At 33.1% G+C, this 14,363-nt stretch overlaps 1 protein-coding gene across 4 annotated transcripts in view; it reads right to left on the reverse strand.

The window, feature by feature from the left end:
* LOC126853097 (uncharacterized) overlaps positions 1 to 14,363 on the reverse strand; it is a 33,189-nt gene that overhangs the window by 15,420 nt on the left and 3,406 nt on the right. For 2 of the 4 annotated variants that reach the window (XM_050598540.1, XM_050598541.1), the window contains exons 5-8: positions 13,732 to 14,228; positions 13,160 to 13,454; positions 12,474 to 12,646; positions 11,465 to 11,588 (exon numbers count right to left, since the gene is read on the reverse strand). In XM_050598540.1, coding sequence (XP_050454497.1) covers positions 11,547 to 11,588; positions 12,474 to 12,646; positions 13,160 to 13,454; positions 13,732 to 14,228 — 1,007 coding nt within the window. In that variant the 3' untranslated portion in view covers positions 11,465 to 11,546. Of the gene's footprint in view, positions 1 to 9,637; positions 9,774 to 11,464; positions 11,589 to 12,473; positions 12,647 to 13,159; positions 13,455 to 13,731; positions 14,229 to 14,363 lie in introns of those variants that run through there. The other 2 variants (XM_050598542.1, XM_050598543.1) reach the window with 2 other exon arrangements.

Consider the following 14,363-nt stretch of genomic DNA (forward strand, 5'->3'; position numbering starts at 1 on the left):
ATTTTTCGAAATAAAAGGTGAATTGTAAAGTTTTTAGCAAATTAAATTTTTTTCTAAAATCGCCTAAATAATAAAGTTTTATTAAATATAATAAAGTTTTATTATTCACGTTACTTTTTCATAAGCAGTTCAGTGTTTTTATTTTCGAATTTATTTAAGATCGAAATATATACGTTGAGTCGCGCGAATCATGAATTTTTCGTTATTTTCGAAAATTCGAATTCATCCAACATTCAATATCAATAATGGTTGACGGTCCGGTGAGACACCCTATGCATGCGAGTGTTGATTCCGCTTTCCGCGCGTCCCTTTTTCTCCCGGCATCGAATACTGCAATACTGGATGCTGCGCGAACCGTTATGCAACCTGCAACGAGCAAACAGCGAACGGGCGGACAGTTCGTCGGTCTTTGCTCGCGCCGAGATTCCCGTTGGTCTGTCCCCGTGTCATCCTGTTTGCTGCAGCAGGAGAACACCCCGGACATTGACAGCGACGACGGAGCTATAAAGTCGAATCGTCCGCGACTACTGACACTGATACGCGCGTCCGCCTCGGATGCTGCCAAGACATTAATCTGGATCACCGTGAATAGCAAAGCGAGCTATCGGCTAGTTAGAGATTTTTAATATTTCCAAGATATTTAATAAGAAATATTGTATTTTCAAAAAAATAAATGAGGATTTTATCAGAAAATTATATATAATTTTTATAATTAAAATGTTTAACTTTACTAACTTTTATAATTGATTAATATTTGTAAATATCATGAAGATATTTTAAGAATAAAAACTTATAAATCGAGCAAATCAAATTTTGAAAATTTTCTCTCTTTTTTTTTAATTTAAAAACTATTGACGCTTAAATGATAATCTTAATTTTTGAAAGTACAACAACGTACTTTTCAGGATAATTCCTTCAACTTTTCCCTACTTGACTCGAATGTACCAATAATAAATGCGCGTAACGCGCCCGTTAGAGCGATGCAGGTTTTGCATAACGTAATCAAAAGATAATAACGGAGATAATCGCGGTTCAGTTGTACGAACAAAATTTCATAACTTTATCATCCATTGCGCTTTTTTTTCTCTCTCTCTCTTTGTCTTTTTCTCTTTCAGATCTTTTAATGGGTAAGACATAGCTATAAAACACACCGCCTTAATACACCGACATCATACACGAATCATTAAAAATATTGCCTGACACAAACAGGAAATAGTAATTGATTTATTACTATTATATTACAGTTTATTGTACTGCGATAGAAGTCGAGGGCATTTTTCTCAAACTTTTTAAAGTGCAAAACAACTCTAGCAATCAGGTAAACATTGTAAACAGTCTACATATAATGATACATAATTCGTAATTTTTTTTGAAAAAAATTTAAAAATAAGATAAAAATAACACACAGTATATTTTCTTAATAATAATATTCCTTCATTATCAATAATTGGTTGCCCCATCTTAATGCCATCAACTTTTTTTTTTATCGTTGTCAGAGATTAATCGAATGATAAATCGCATCTAGAAAATATGTATGAATCAATATGTCTTGTGCAGCAATATCTTAAAATAACTGTCACGCATATATGTGTTTATTTTATATAGCGTAAACATTATTCAAAATATAAGAAATTAAATAAAAATTTGTAATTTTCAGTTTTGATTTTGCAAATTTCGTAGAGATTCTTTCGAATCGAAGTACATTTTTCTTCCCAAAATGCAAAATAATTTATTCGTTTATTTCGTAAGTAATTTAAATCCACTTTCGAAAACTTGATTAAAATTTACATCAGTTTATATATATTTTTTTGCATCTTCTTAAATAACTCGTATTATCTAAAAAAAAAACAACTTACACGCTGTCGAAATTTAACGGATTTCGTGACTTTAATGAACGAGGAATATCACGAGCGAACCCGTTTCTTGCCTCTAGCCTGCGATTTTCTGATACTCCATACGCCCACGATGATCTCGCCGAGCTCACAAGAGAGCCTAAATGCTAGATATATCGTGATTCATGATACACCTCATACACATTCGACTACATTCGAACGCGGCGCAAGATATTACGACATAACGCCGGGTTACCCAAGATGCGCGTCGTGTCCGGTAGTTTCTCCCTGTTCCACTGGCTGAACAACCGAAGAGAGGATCCGTGAATACATTCCCATAGGTATATATACACCCATTTCAACGACCGACCGCTCGTCACGGACTCGCACCCGAAGGCTTTTTCGAGAAATCGTCGGTGAAAAAAAAAAAAAAAAACAATAATACCGCGAAAACGCGTGCAAAACGAAAATTCAATGCATCGGTAAATCAATCAAAACATTAATAAATTGTCGTTATATAAATATATATATATATATACTATATCTATAAGAGAATTACAAATTATATATTAATATTTCTGTCAAAGTTATTTTTTAATAATAAAAAAAATATAATAAATTTTTGAAAGTTAAAAATTTACATATCTCTTTAAAATTTAATCAAGCTAACTTGAGATTAATATCGATAAACTAATCATAAATTCTTCATGATTCATCCATAAATGAAAGATGACTCGAATTTTTACAGACACTCTGTAGAGATATAAATTAATGAGTATTTATCGAAACAAGCGATAGTTCATTAGGCGCTTCGTAATTTCTTTCATCCTTCGTTAAATCACACGTCGCGACTCTTTCAACTGCCATTAATTATTATTATTATTCATAGATACTCCTTTCCCCGTGATTTCCATACTGTCAAGCCGATCGCTTCGTGCGACATTTGATGTACACCGAAAGACAATGATCCACTTCGTTCGTGACATGGAGCCTCAATCACTCGCCCGTGATCCTCCGGTTCCTTGCACCGGCACCGGTTCCTCCTCGTCTTTCTCTTTCTTTCGGTCTCTCCTTTTCTGCCGATTCTGTCTCACCCGGTGCGTGTGCCTCTCGCTTTCGCACCGGATTACCTTGGTCCACGCGGGCCAGCACATCTTCCCCCCTCCCCCTCGCTCTAACTACTGCCTATATGATATCGAATCCCGCATAAAACTGGCGGTAAATGCAATCGCGAGACCGAAATCTTAAACGGTGTACATTGAGTTGAATATATCATGTGTGCAAGCTATCGTACAAAGCAATATGCGAATTTATCATTTATAGAATAAAATATAAAATATTATGTACTAAAAGACTTGTACTATGATTTAAACATTTATAAACAGATAAATAAAAATATAATAATTAATAGATATATAAAAAAAAATTTTTTTCCTTTAAATTTCTCTTGTATTAGTCATTATAAAATATTTAATTAATTAAATCAAAACGATGAGTTCAAAATTATTTCGTCTAAAATGAAAAATTTTAAAATTATAAAATATTAAGAAATTTAAATAAAATTTCTTTTAATTAGGCTTAATTGTTGTTTGAAATAATGTATGCTTTGAATCGCCGCGAACTGAAACGTAAAATGATAAAATGTGCGAACTATAATCAAGATAAGAGAAGAGCTGCGCAAATAATAATCGTAATACGATGCAATAATGCGTAATTAGGGAAAAACTAGTATGCAATTTACATCAAAATGAAATTATCGAACGAAGAAATGTTTCTTCCGGAAATTTCGTTCTGCCATTCACGCTCGCGCCGGTATCTTCATTTCCTTTCATCTCTCGAATGTTATTACGCATAACAATTTATGTCTTTTCGATATAAACTTGTGGTCACGTGCCGCGAAATGCGGTCTTAATTTCAAGGTTCTTATTCGCCATTCGCCATTTACTTTCGTTCATGATGAAAACCACCGATTCTATGAAGAAAGATAAATGAGAAACGTATGAAATAATGTTTCAATTTTTTTCTTTACTAAAAATTTGATGAAAGCTCTTATTTATTCTTTAAATAAGATGATGAAAATAATAATTATATAGATTTAAAGCATTGTATTTTACATATATCAAAAGTTATATAAAATTTTAAAATTTTTTAGTCCAACAATTTCTTCGTACCCTTGTATGTTAAAAATAAAATGCTATCATCCATCTTTCTGGTGCCAGAATCTAAATCATCAAAGAAAAATAAAATCTTAATTAATTATCCACCTAATTAATTAACTTTGTAATTTTAAATTTCCAACTAATTAACTGCCTCTATAATTCTAATTCTACTGCTTCCGTAAAATTTTCAGCGAGGTAGGATCGGCTCGGAATCCATTGAGGAATCTATAATCGGGAGAAAGCGCGTGACTTCCGATGCGCTCTGCATTGCATCTCCACGATGCACGTCGGAGGAGCAAGCGGTTAAAGAACGAAGAAACAAACGCTCCCACGAGCCGCAGCCGCGGTCTCGGCGTCATCGACCATCGTGATCCCTGTTTAGTCACTCTCGGTTTATGGCCCTGTCGCTCCTTCCTCCTTTTCCTCGTTCTTTATCCTCGTCCGCTCGTCACTTCTATCTCCTTCTCTCTTTTAGTCTCGACGCTCTTTTCCTTCACGTTTCGCTCCAGCGACTACACCGAGGCCTCGATAAATGTCGCTTTTGCGAACTCGACATTGTTGCGGAGCAAAATTTCAAATTGCATTCGCGCGCATCGAATTTAAAGAGCGCGATTTAACGTTTAAAGAATAGTAAATTATAGCAAGAAAGACAAAAATGATTTATAGAATATGAACCATCCAAAATCATATTCTTCTATTTTTAATTATTCTAGCTTCAATATTAATTATTTTTACACTAAATATTTTCAAAATTATTTAAATGTCATATGAAGAAAATTTGGAAAACTCTCGATGATCCAATAATCTCAATGGTGAATGGAGGAAACGAAGAATGAAGGGAATTCCGTTCGTCTCGGTGAGCCGCAGTCGTATTTTTAGGCAAACTCTTCGCCAAAGTAGAAAGGGTCGTACCGAGACTGTCGGAAAAACAAAACGATTTTGCCTTCTCCAGTGAACGTTTCAACTATCCATTCGTTCAAGTTTCAATCAAGATTAAAGCGTTTCAGTCGCGACGTTTATTAATTCGAGCTGCATTGATAAAGCGTGCCGAATTCGCGGTATTTTAATCGTTATACGATAAAAATATTAAATACAATTTTTTTTTTATAAATTCTATAAGCAAAGTAAGAATGTAAATTTTTTTAAATTAAATATAAGACGGAATGTCAAAAATGCCTACTAATCGCTATTTTCGTAATTAATTATATCCGTAAATGTATAATTAAGTATCTATCATCTTATTCGAATTAAAGACACGATCGTGAAAAGAATTCTTGACTCATCCTGATCGAAAGTATTGATCGAGTTTCGAATAACGAGAGATCCCTTACACTGTTACGAGATAGTCACGATCTGCGGCTGATTAATTTCGTCGACGTTACGCGCACCCCTGTGGACGCACCCCATATAAAATACGAAGACGATGACTCACTGTCCCGATCGCGCCAATTTCCCGCTGGCTCCGCTCGCCGAAAGGAAAGTCACATCTGCGGTTGCATAGCAAACGATATTGCTATACAGTCGCAAAATAATATCCGAAAGAACTTGTTTGAATCATTATCACGAAAGGAAGAATTAGTTAGTTTAATAACACAATTCGTTATAAAATAAATAATTAAATAGAATGTATCAAAAATTGTTAAATAAAAATAATTACGAATAAAAAGATATGTAAAATATAATTCACAATTTATCATTTAAATTATTTCATAGTAATAATTAATTTTAATTAAACAATTACATAAGATACTCAATTATAATTGACTATATGTAAGCAAGGAACTTGAAATATCATTCTTTGCAGATAGAAATTTTTGCAACTCGATTTATCAAAGGAAATCATCAGTGTTTTTCTACATATATATTTTATATCAATATAATATTATCTGTAATGTGAAATAAATCGAATACCAAAAATTCTGGCCCAGATTACAAAATTCTCTGCTCGCTTCTCTTTCACGGTTCATGGAAATACGATGTTCTTTGTTTCCGCGATCCCGATTCCGTGCAATATATGCGAAAAAAGGAGAGTAGAAAGGAGACGAAAGGACAAATACGCGTAGGAGCGTAGGAAGACAATGGTTCTTCGAGACATCGCTTCTACTCAAGGCTCTGTTTTGCGACGCGAGGAAAACACGAGGACGAGACACAGGATTCCTCTCCATAAACAAGATTTTTTACAATGACGAAATGACAGACGTGATATACCGTAACTCGTCGAATGTGAAAAAGAGAGAAAGAGAGAAGTAAACGAGATGATAATTTTATTCCGAGAAAATTACGCAAGTGTGCGATGACATTATTGTATTATTGAAACGTATTACTTGTTTAATAATACCGATTGAAGTGTATTTGCTCAATTTTCTTTTTCTCGATTTTTTATTCTTCTATAAAAGATAAAAGAATAAAAAATGGAGAATAAAATAATCGACATTTATATTACTTCTCACGAAGAAATAATATATCTACATAAAAATATAAATCGATATAAAAGCCAGCATACTTGTGTCCCTATAAAAAAGTAAAGGTTCTAAAGAGGCGTAGGCACATACATGACATTTACATTATAATCATCAAACGATATATTTCCTCGATATTCATTGAGAAACGCGTTTATAAATACGTTGCACGCGCATCGATCGAATGTCGCGGCGAAGGGTCGAGGATACGCGATAAAAATATCATTTCTACCGCGACAAAACCCAGTATAAAGGTTACCTCCGAGGTGAGTTCATTGAAGGTCAAGAGTTACCAAACGATCGATCCCTCGCGACGGACAAAGGCGACGCGTCTCGATAATTAACGATATCGCGAGGACGCGACTAATAATATTATACGCGGTTGAATTTTACCTTTGACCAAACCGCATATTCTTTCTCGAAAGGTTATTCATTATTATGGGGTCAATGAAGCCGGCCAGCTCAACGAGAATCGATAAAAACGACCGGCGCATTGTTATGACTACATCTCATTTCGCTTCTGTCAAACGCCACGTGTTTTGAAGAAAGAGAGAGAGAGAGAGAGAAACTTCAAGCAACAAAAATAATATCTCGCGCGTGTGAAACCTTTGCAAATAATATATATCAGATATGGTACAGTTGCTTTTAAACACTTATCTCTCGCATCAGATTGATTACGATTATAATTAAAACATTAAACAAAAATCTGATTAATGCGTAATTAAATTATAAAAAAAAAAAATAAATTATAAAACTATACAATTATATAGAGAAACTATCATAAGAAAATATGACACATTAAATCTCCGGATTATTACATCTTGTAATTTAAGTAAACGTTTGAACGAAAGCAGAAAAATGTCGTTTTTTCATCGACGTTAGATTAACGTTGACGATGTGATTATCTTTAATTAGCGCTAAATTATTGCCACTTAATTGCGTTAGGCGCAAATCGAATTAGCATTGATTAGCGCTGATTAACGCTGATCTTTCAGCGAAAGGCCGAACCATTCAGACGGAACCATTTTCGACTCTCTCGTATCAAATCAACGCACAGTGGGACAACAATAGGGGCCCGTCGAAATCGGTCGAGCATGTACTCTTTCAGGTCACAGGTCACGCGCGAGTGAACTTAACGGCAACAGCTAGGAGCTTCACACCATATTGTATTTTCTTTAAGTCTCAAAGAAAAAACAAAGCTATTTATAAAAGAAGGAAAAACTGATAAGATCACGAATTTTAAAGATATTAAGAACCCCAGAGAGAAAGAGAGAAAGAGAGAGAGAGAGAGAGAAGCCGTGTTTTAAAAATGAAAATCGATCCTATAATAAGATAATTGGACGATTCGTACTCGAAGTATTTGATTTTAATATTAGAAATATCCGAATATTAAACTTTATGTTATTTGCCGAGATACACAAAATTTATAAGCATATCGAACTTGCATTCGCAATCCGCCGTTCGATTCAGACCTCGCGGAGAAAGGCCTCGCATTAGGGTCGACTCCGTAGAAACGGATATTAGAAAACGACTCTATGCACCATGATCTTAAACCTCTCTATACGATCGACGTCACGCCGGCCTCGCAACGACGTGATGTCTGACAAATCGCGTGCATCGATAACGCATATATACCGCGACCTCGATTCGCTCACCCAAGGATAGATATCCTGATGTGTCAAGACCTCGACTGACAATGGAGACAATCTCGCGGTTCTGAACGAGAGCGCTGTGGCTCTATTAATTCACGTCTACGCTTTCGCTTAAAATTTATGCCCACGCAAAAATCGCACGAATTATTAAATCAAGCATTGAAATCATTCGAATTTTAATACACTCAGATACGAAAATAATCAGTCTTTACAGCCTTTTTATTCATTTAATGCACCAACGATATCAATTTTGACAATTGAAAGAGTAAAATTTTGCAATAAAAATAGTACATACTTGCTTAATTAAAAATTTTTAATTTAAATTATAAAAAAAATTGGTTTGGCAATATTATATGGCTTTGAAGCGTTCAAAGTTTCATAAATTGTAATAGTTGTATCATGAATTTAATTATAAAATTTAATTAAAGAATCGATATTTTCGCACATATTGCGGGCTATTCACCCTATATCATCGCCCACGCCATTTGCAACTCTCGTTGATTATAACGAACCCTGTCCTCCTCCTCCCCCCCTCTCCCCAATCATTGTACTTACACTCACTGATGTCGATCGATAGAAAATTTCATCGGCTAGCAAGCAATACGCTAATTGGACCTCGTTCTTTAACATTCAATAGTCGAGTGGAGTTTTCATGGAATCTATATTCACGGCATTTTTTATTTCATTATATTACAATCAACGTTTAATAAAAAGCCTTACAAGACTTATGCAAAGAGTTATATAGGATCTCTTTCTTCGATTTCCTCTCAGAACGTCTACTTAATATCAATAATATCTATAATATCTATAATATTTATACCAATAAATGAAATTGAAAGGGCGTGTACGTGTGAATCAAATTTTAATGAGAGATTCTCTTTTAGATATTTCGATTCATTTATTAAATATCCATATAATAGCCTAATCACTTTTACTCACAGCCATTATATGTGTAGAGCGTTCGATAATGGATGCATTTCGTGCACGCAACGACATTCTTCGAAAAGTGTAATGGTTTCTTTTTAACAAAAAAGGGTTGAATATATTTATATTTATAAATATACTTGAATAGCTTTTCAGTCCCGTGAACGATGCAAAAGGTAATTCGACAGTTTCGACGTCTAGTAATGTATGTCTAGTAATATCTTATTGTTTAGTCAATTTTTTCAAATGAATAGAGAATCATAACTCTAGCATACATATTTCATGCCGAAATTCTAAAACCCGCGAAACCCACAAATATAGCGTTCAAAATCGGGTACTCTGTTCTTCCACAGCCAATTTCAAGCGAAAGTTTATTTTAACAAGATCCTAAAACTCGATCCGGCATATTTAATGCTCGAAATTTCCAAAGGCGCGAAAAGATATGGCATTATTACATTATTATTATTAATCGAGTTCGAGTAGGTAAAGAATCATTTCATTTTCGAAGATACAATCTATTTATCGAACACCCCGTACGTTTATTCGATTCGCCCTTCGCAATTTCACCCACCCATCCGTCGAATCGACGTAAATCGATCGACTTACCGGGAAGAGCGGTCGCTTTCTTGGCTGGCTCGTTCTAATCTCTCGTGCTGTGTCCTTCGTCGCTGGCGAGAAATTACGGTCGCACACCACCCGGTCGTGAGATTGATACGCGAGGATTCGGCTTCGTGATCTCGTTCGGTACTACGATCAGTACGGACGGTCGCGGATTACGTGTTGTCGATTGCGAGGCTGCTCCGAGACTGCACGACAGAAACGCCGCGTGCGCGCGCCGCGTCAATGAAAGCGCGCCGCGCGCCGCACAGCCTCCGCTGCCGCGCAACTCCCACGCAAGCGACACGCGCGCAGCGTGAAGTTTGCCCAATAGCGCAGGGGGGGCAACACGGGCGAGAATAATTTTGTCTCTGTTTGCATTTAAATTATTCCACGCGATTTCGACCGTCTTGAACTTATTTAGTTCGAGTATAAATAAATTAAAGAATAAATAGACGAACAAAATATATAATAAATATAATAATATATAAGTATACAATATACTCTCCTGTATATATTATTAATAATATTATTAGTCTTATTAATTCTAATGTGTACAGTATACAAGTATATTTGTATATTATTTATATTTTATTATATATTATTTATTTTAAATACATTTATATAAAAAAATGTTGAAAATTGAAATAAAAAAATTTGACATAAAAAATTGAAATAAAAGCTAATTTCTTTAATATAAGACAAATTTACCGCACATTTAAAAATAATAATAAAATTTGATTTAAATAATATTTGTAGCTTGTGTATTAAGTTTCTAATAAGATTGTATTATCATAAATTAAAACCCCATCTTAAGAGAAAAAGAGAGAATAATAAAAGATATTAATATTCATTAAATATTTAGGAAAGACAACTTTCGATCAATTTTGCGTTTTGAATTTTTACGTGCATAAAAATAAAAATTAAATATCAAACAAACAAATAAATTTTTGAAAAAATTCTCAAACAAATTTCTTTCATTAAAATATAAAATCAAACTAATATTATTCATATCTTAATTAAATCTTAAAAAATAAAGTAATAATTTTTTAATATCTCTTTTTTTATTTCTTTGAGTTGCAATTTTATTTCGTTCTGCAATTCGCGAAGGAATGGGCAATGTGCAAATGATTTTCACAAAGTTTCACAACATTCACACACCGGAAGCGCGAATATATTGCACAGTCAAGTTAGTAATTGCATAAAGGAGAAATCTCAGTTTCGATTTCATTAAGAAAACCGCTATCCACTGATACGGATCCTATTGCGTTTTTAATTAATAAAAAAAGTTTTCATCCTCGAATAAAATTGCGTTAGAATTATAGCGTATAAATTTTATACGTTTATATTTTACGAATATACGTTTATTTCCCGATTAATATGACGTAAAAAAGTCACACTTAATATCGGAAAAATGAAGTAATTACATATGATTTTTCACGTTATACGATATAATAATGCATAATATTTTATGCACATAGTATCAAGTATTCCGGATATTAAATTTATGTTTAATCCTGAGTTTCAAATTATCGATTATAAATGTAAAATAAAATCATACTTCATAAACTCAACAAAGAACTTTCAATGTCCAATGTACTCACTTTACAAATTTAATTCTTTATTTGTTAAATTATTTGCTCAATTTTTAATATTAAAGTCTCAAATTAAAATCTAGTTTAAATAGTCACAACTTCATAATATCGAAATTTGACATTTAAATTACAGTCACAATTTTAAAATAGAAACAAATTTAATTCTTCAATGATAATCGAATTCTATATTTCGGGAAAGTTTTGATATAATTTAATAAATAAATTAGATTTATTTTGGGTACTCACATGTTATCGAAGTATCCAATGCTAGATCATAGATAATTTCAATGAAGAATCTGAGACGTATCTGCTTTCAGATGGGCCAACGTCATCTGCTTTTAATTATGATTTCCTGCAGCTCGCGTATTGTCTGCAAGTAAAAAAATTTTATAAGTTTAAAAGACTTTCGTGAGCTAAAATTCTCTTGATAGAACCGACGAGTTCGCGGTTCCTTATTCGGTTCCTTATTGCGTCTCCATTGTCTTTATCGTAATATGCTCTCTGGCCTATCTAACTGCAGGCAAATGCATACACACACGTATAGTATATTACAGCTTGGACGCTTCCTAGGTTCATAAAAGAATTTCTCCGACCTTTTTTCCTTTGACCGTATTACGCAAAATCGATGTGTGAAAAACTCTGAGCGAACATTGTGACGCAGCTTCCTCGTACACGTCATTACATTCGCTATTTTAAATATTGTTACGTCAAATACTGCATAATACTTTACATTACGTTAATATATAGGCTACATTATATTTTAACATCGATATTCACAATGTAGGCGTAAGATAATATAAGGACCATTCAAGGTTTATTCAAGATAACGGAGATTTTTTTAATAAAATCCTACGATGTTGTTGTCTGTATGTATTACATAATATTGTTTTTAATAAAACTCGATAATGTATTTCTTATCTTTTCATTCATTACTGTAATTCTGTATTATAAAAAAAAGTCGCCGCTATGCTTATAGAAAGAAATATAATAGCAAAATTTTAATTCCAGCTCATAAAAAAAATGTACTAACAGTCTTTAATACATAGACAATAATTTAATGTCTCCTAATATATAAAATAATTTAATATTAATAATACTAATATTAATAACTCTATTCTTTTAATTTCTTACACAATTAATGAAAATTTGCCACTATACTTCTCATAGGATATCTTATTATGTTATGTATACTTCATAAAATTGCTTATTAAAATTCTAATTTAATATACAATATATAATATAGAAAGGCATTAACCTTTTTGGTATCCTGCAACGTCGTGGGAACATAGTGAGCATTGATCGCTTGCGCCATAGTACAGTAGTCACGATACAAGATATATTGATCCTTTAAACTCTGTTTGATCGCCGAAACTCTCTCCCGAAGCACGACGTGCTGATCGTCCGGTTTTGATTCCAAGTCGATTGCGTCTAGGAAGAAAATCTTTCATTTTCACAAAACATGCATGAATAAACCAAAAATATATTCATATATAGAGAATATGTATTTAAATATATTTGTGCATTTGTAACGCATGTATTTGAAATGCGAAATATATTTAATATGTTCATTTTCATGTGCTCTACATTGCTAGATCCACATAGTTTACGTTCTCATTGTTTCGATATAATGCGAATTCCTTCTATTCAATGGTATAATCGCAATTGTTCCTGCATTCGTCGCAGCACAGCTAACTGCATTTCGCATTCAATAAAATATGTATATAAGCCGCGCAAAAAAAAAGAAAAAACAAAATGTATGAGAGAATATGCAGAAAACTTTTAATTCAAAATAAAAGACGAGATAAAAAAAAGAATTTGATCTACTTATCAATCACAATAAAAAATATAACAAAAAATATGAAAGCTTAATTTTCATGTATAGATATTCAACGAAACATAAAATTTTTTAGAAAAATTAATTCATATAAGTTTTTATTTTACCAGGCGTAAATTCTGCAATCTTCGGAAATTCTAGGGGACTGAAATAGCTTTGAGTAAAACCCGACTCCAGTTTTGAATCCTTCAGTTCCCGTAGATATTTTTGGAGGTCTTCCCGTTCCTGCTGCAATCGCAATTCGATAAATTGTTTCTGATAATAGAGCATTTGTTCCTCATCAAACCTTGAAGCCTTACTTCCAGTATAGTGAGCTTGCGCCAATTTTGAATTTGTAATTCTAACGCTTTTCTTCTTCTTCTTCTTCTTCTGGCTGTTAGATTTGCAACTATTACGATCACACTGAAATCATAAGAGAAAATGATGTTAGAGGTAATAAAGCAATTTTTTTTGCCAAAATATATTACATAATTAATGTGTGTTGATTTTTTCGTATTTCCTTGTGTATTATTATTATTTATATTTATAGATTAGGTTAGACATTTTTACAACTGTAAAATGCATAATTTTGTACAAAAATTAGAATAATAAAAAATAATTCCGAGAAAATTTACTTTAAATAGATTTAACAATAATCTATTAATTATCCATAAAAAAAATACACAGCATTAATACTCACTATTTTATTTTCCTCTGAAGAATGGCTATTTTCGTTTTTTTCTTTCGGCATCTCTTTTCTCGTTTTCATTACATCTTTGATTTCAGATTTTATTTTACTCTCGGAAGATTTTTCCGACGCTTCTTTTGCTTTTTTCGAGTTCGCGTATCGCTTGACCAGCGCATCTATCGCATCTTCGTGCAAATTTCTCAACACATCTTCGGCAGCCTGGAAAATGCGTTGATCCGAGCTCTTTTCGGAAACTTCTTTTTCATATTTCTCTGATAAACTTAATTTGATTATATCCTCCTCATCCGCCGCAGATAATCCAGTGATATTTATCATTGTGCGTTCTCTTATTTTGTTTGATGCTTTCCCGCACTCTTCCTGGCCGCTTTCTTGTCGAACAGAAGTCGTCTTGATCTCCGGAAAGTTTTTCTTCTCGTCTGTGTTAGTCACATCACTGACTCCGGTCAACGACTTCGACGAGTCAGATATGTTTTTATTAAAGTTTGTGGCTGAAAAATTCATCGAATTAACTGCATTAAAATTTCTTTAAAACATAACAATAAATATATTTTATGTCGAAAAAGAATTCTTGAACACTAAAAAGAATTTTAAAGATCTTAATAAAGTTTCAAGGCTGCTTTCTA

This window comes from Cataglyphis hispanica, chromosome 11 (genome assembly GCF_021464435.1).
Source record: "Cataglyphis hispanica isolate Lineage 1 chromosome 11, ULB_Chis1_1.0, whole genome shotgun sequence".
In the NCBI taxonomy this organism is placed as follows: domain Eukaryota; kingdom Metazoa; phylum Arthropoda; class Insecta; order Hymenoptera; family Formicidae; genus Cataglyphis; species Cataglyphis hispanica.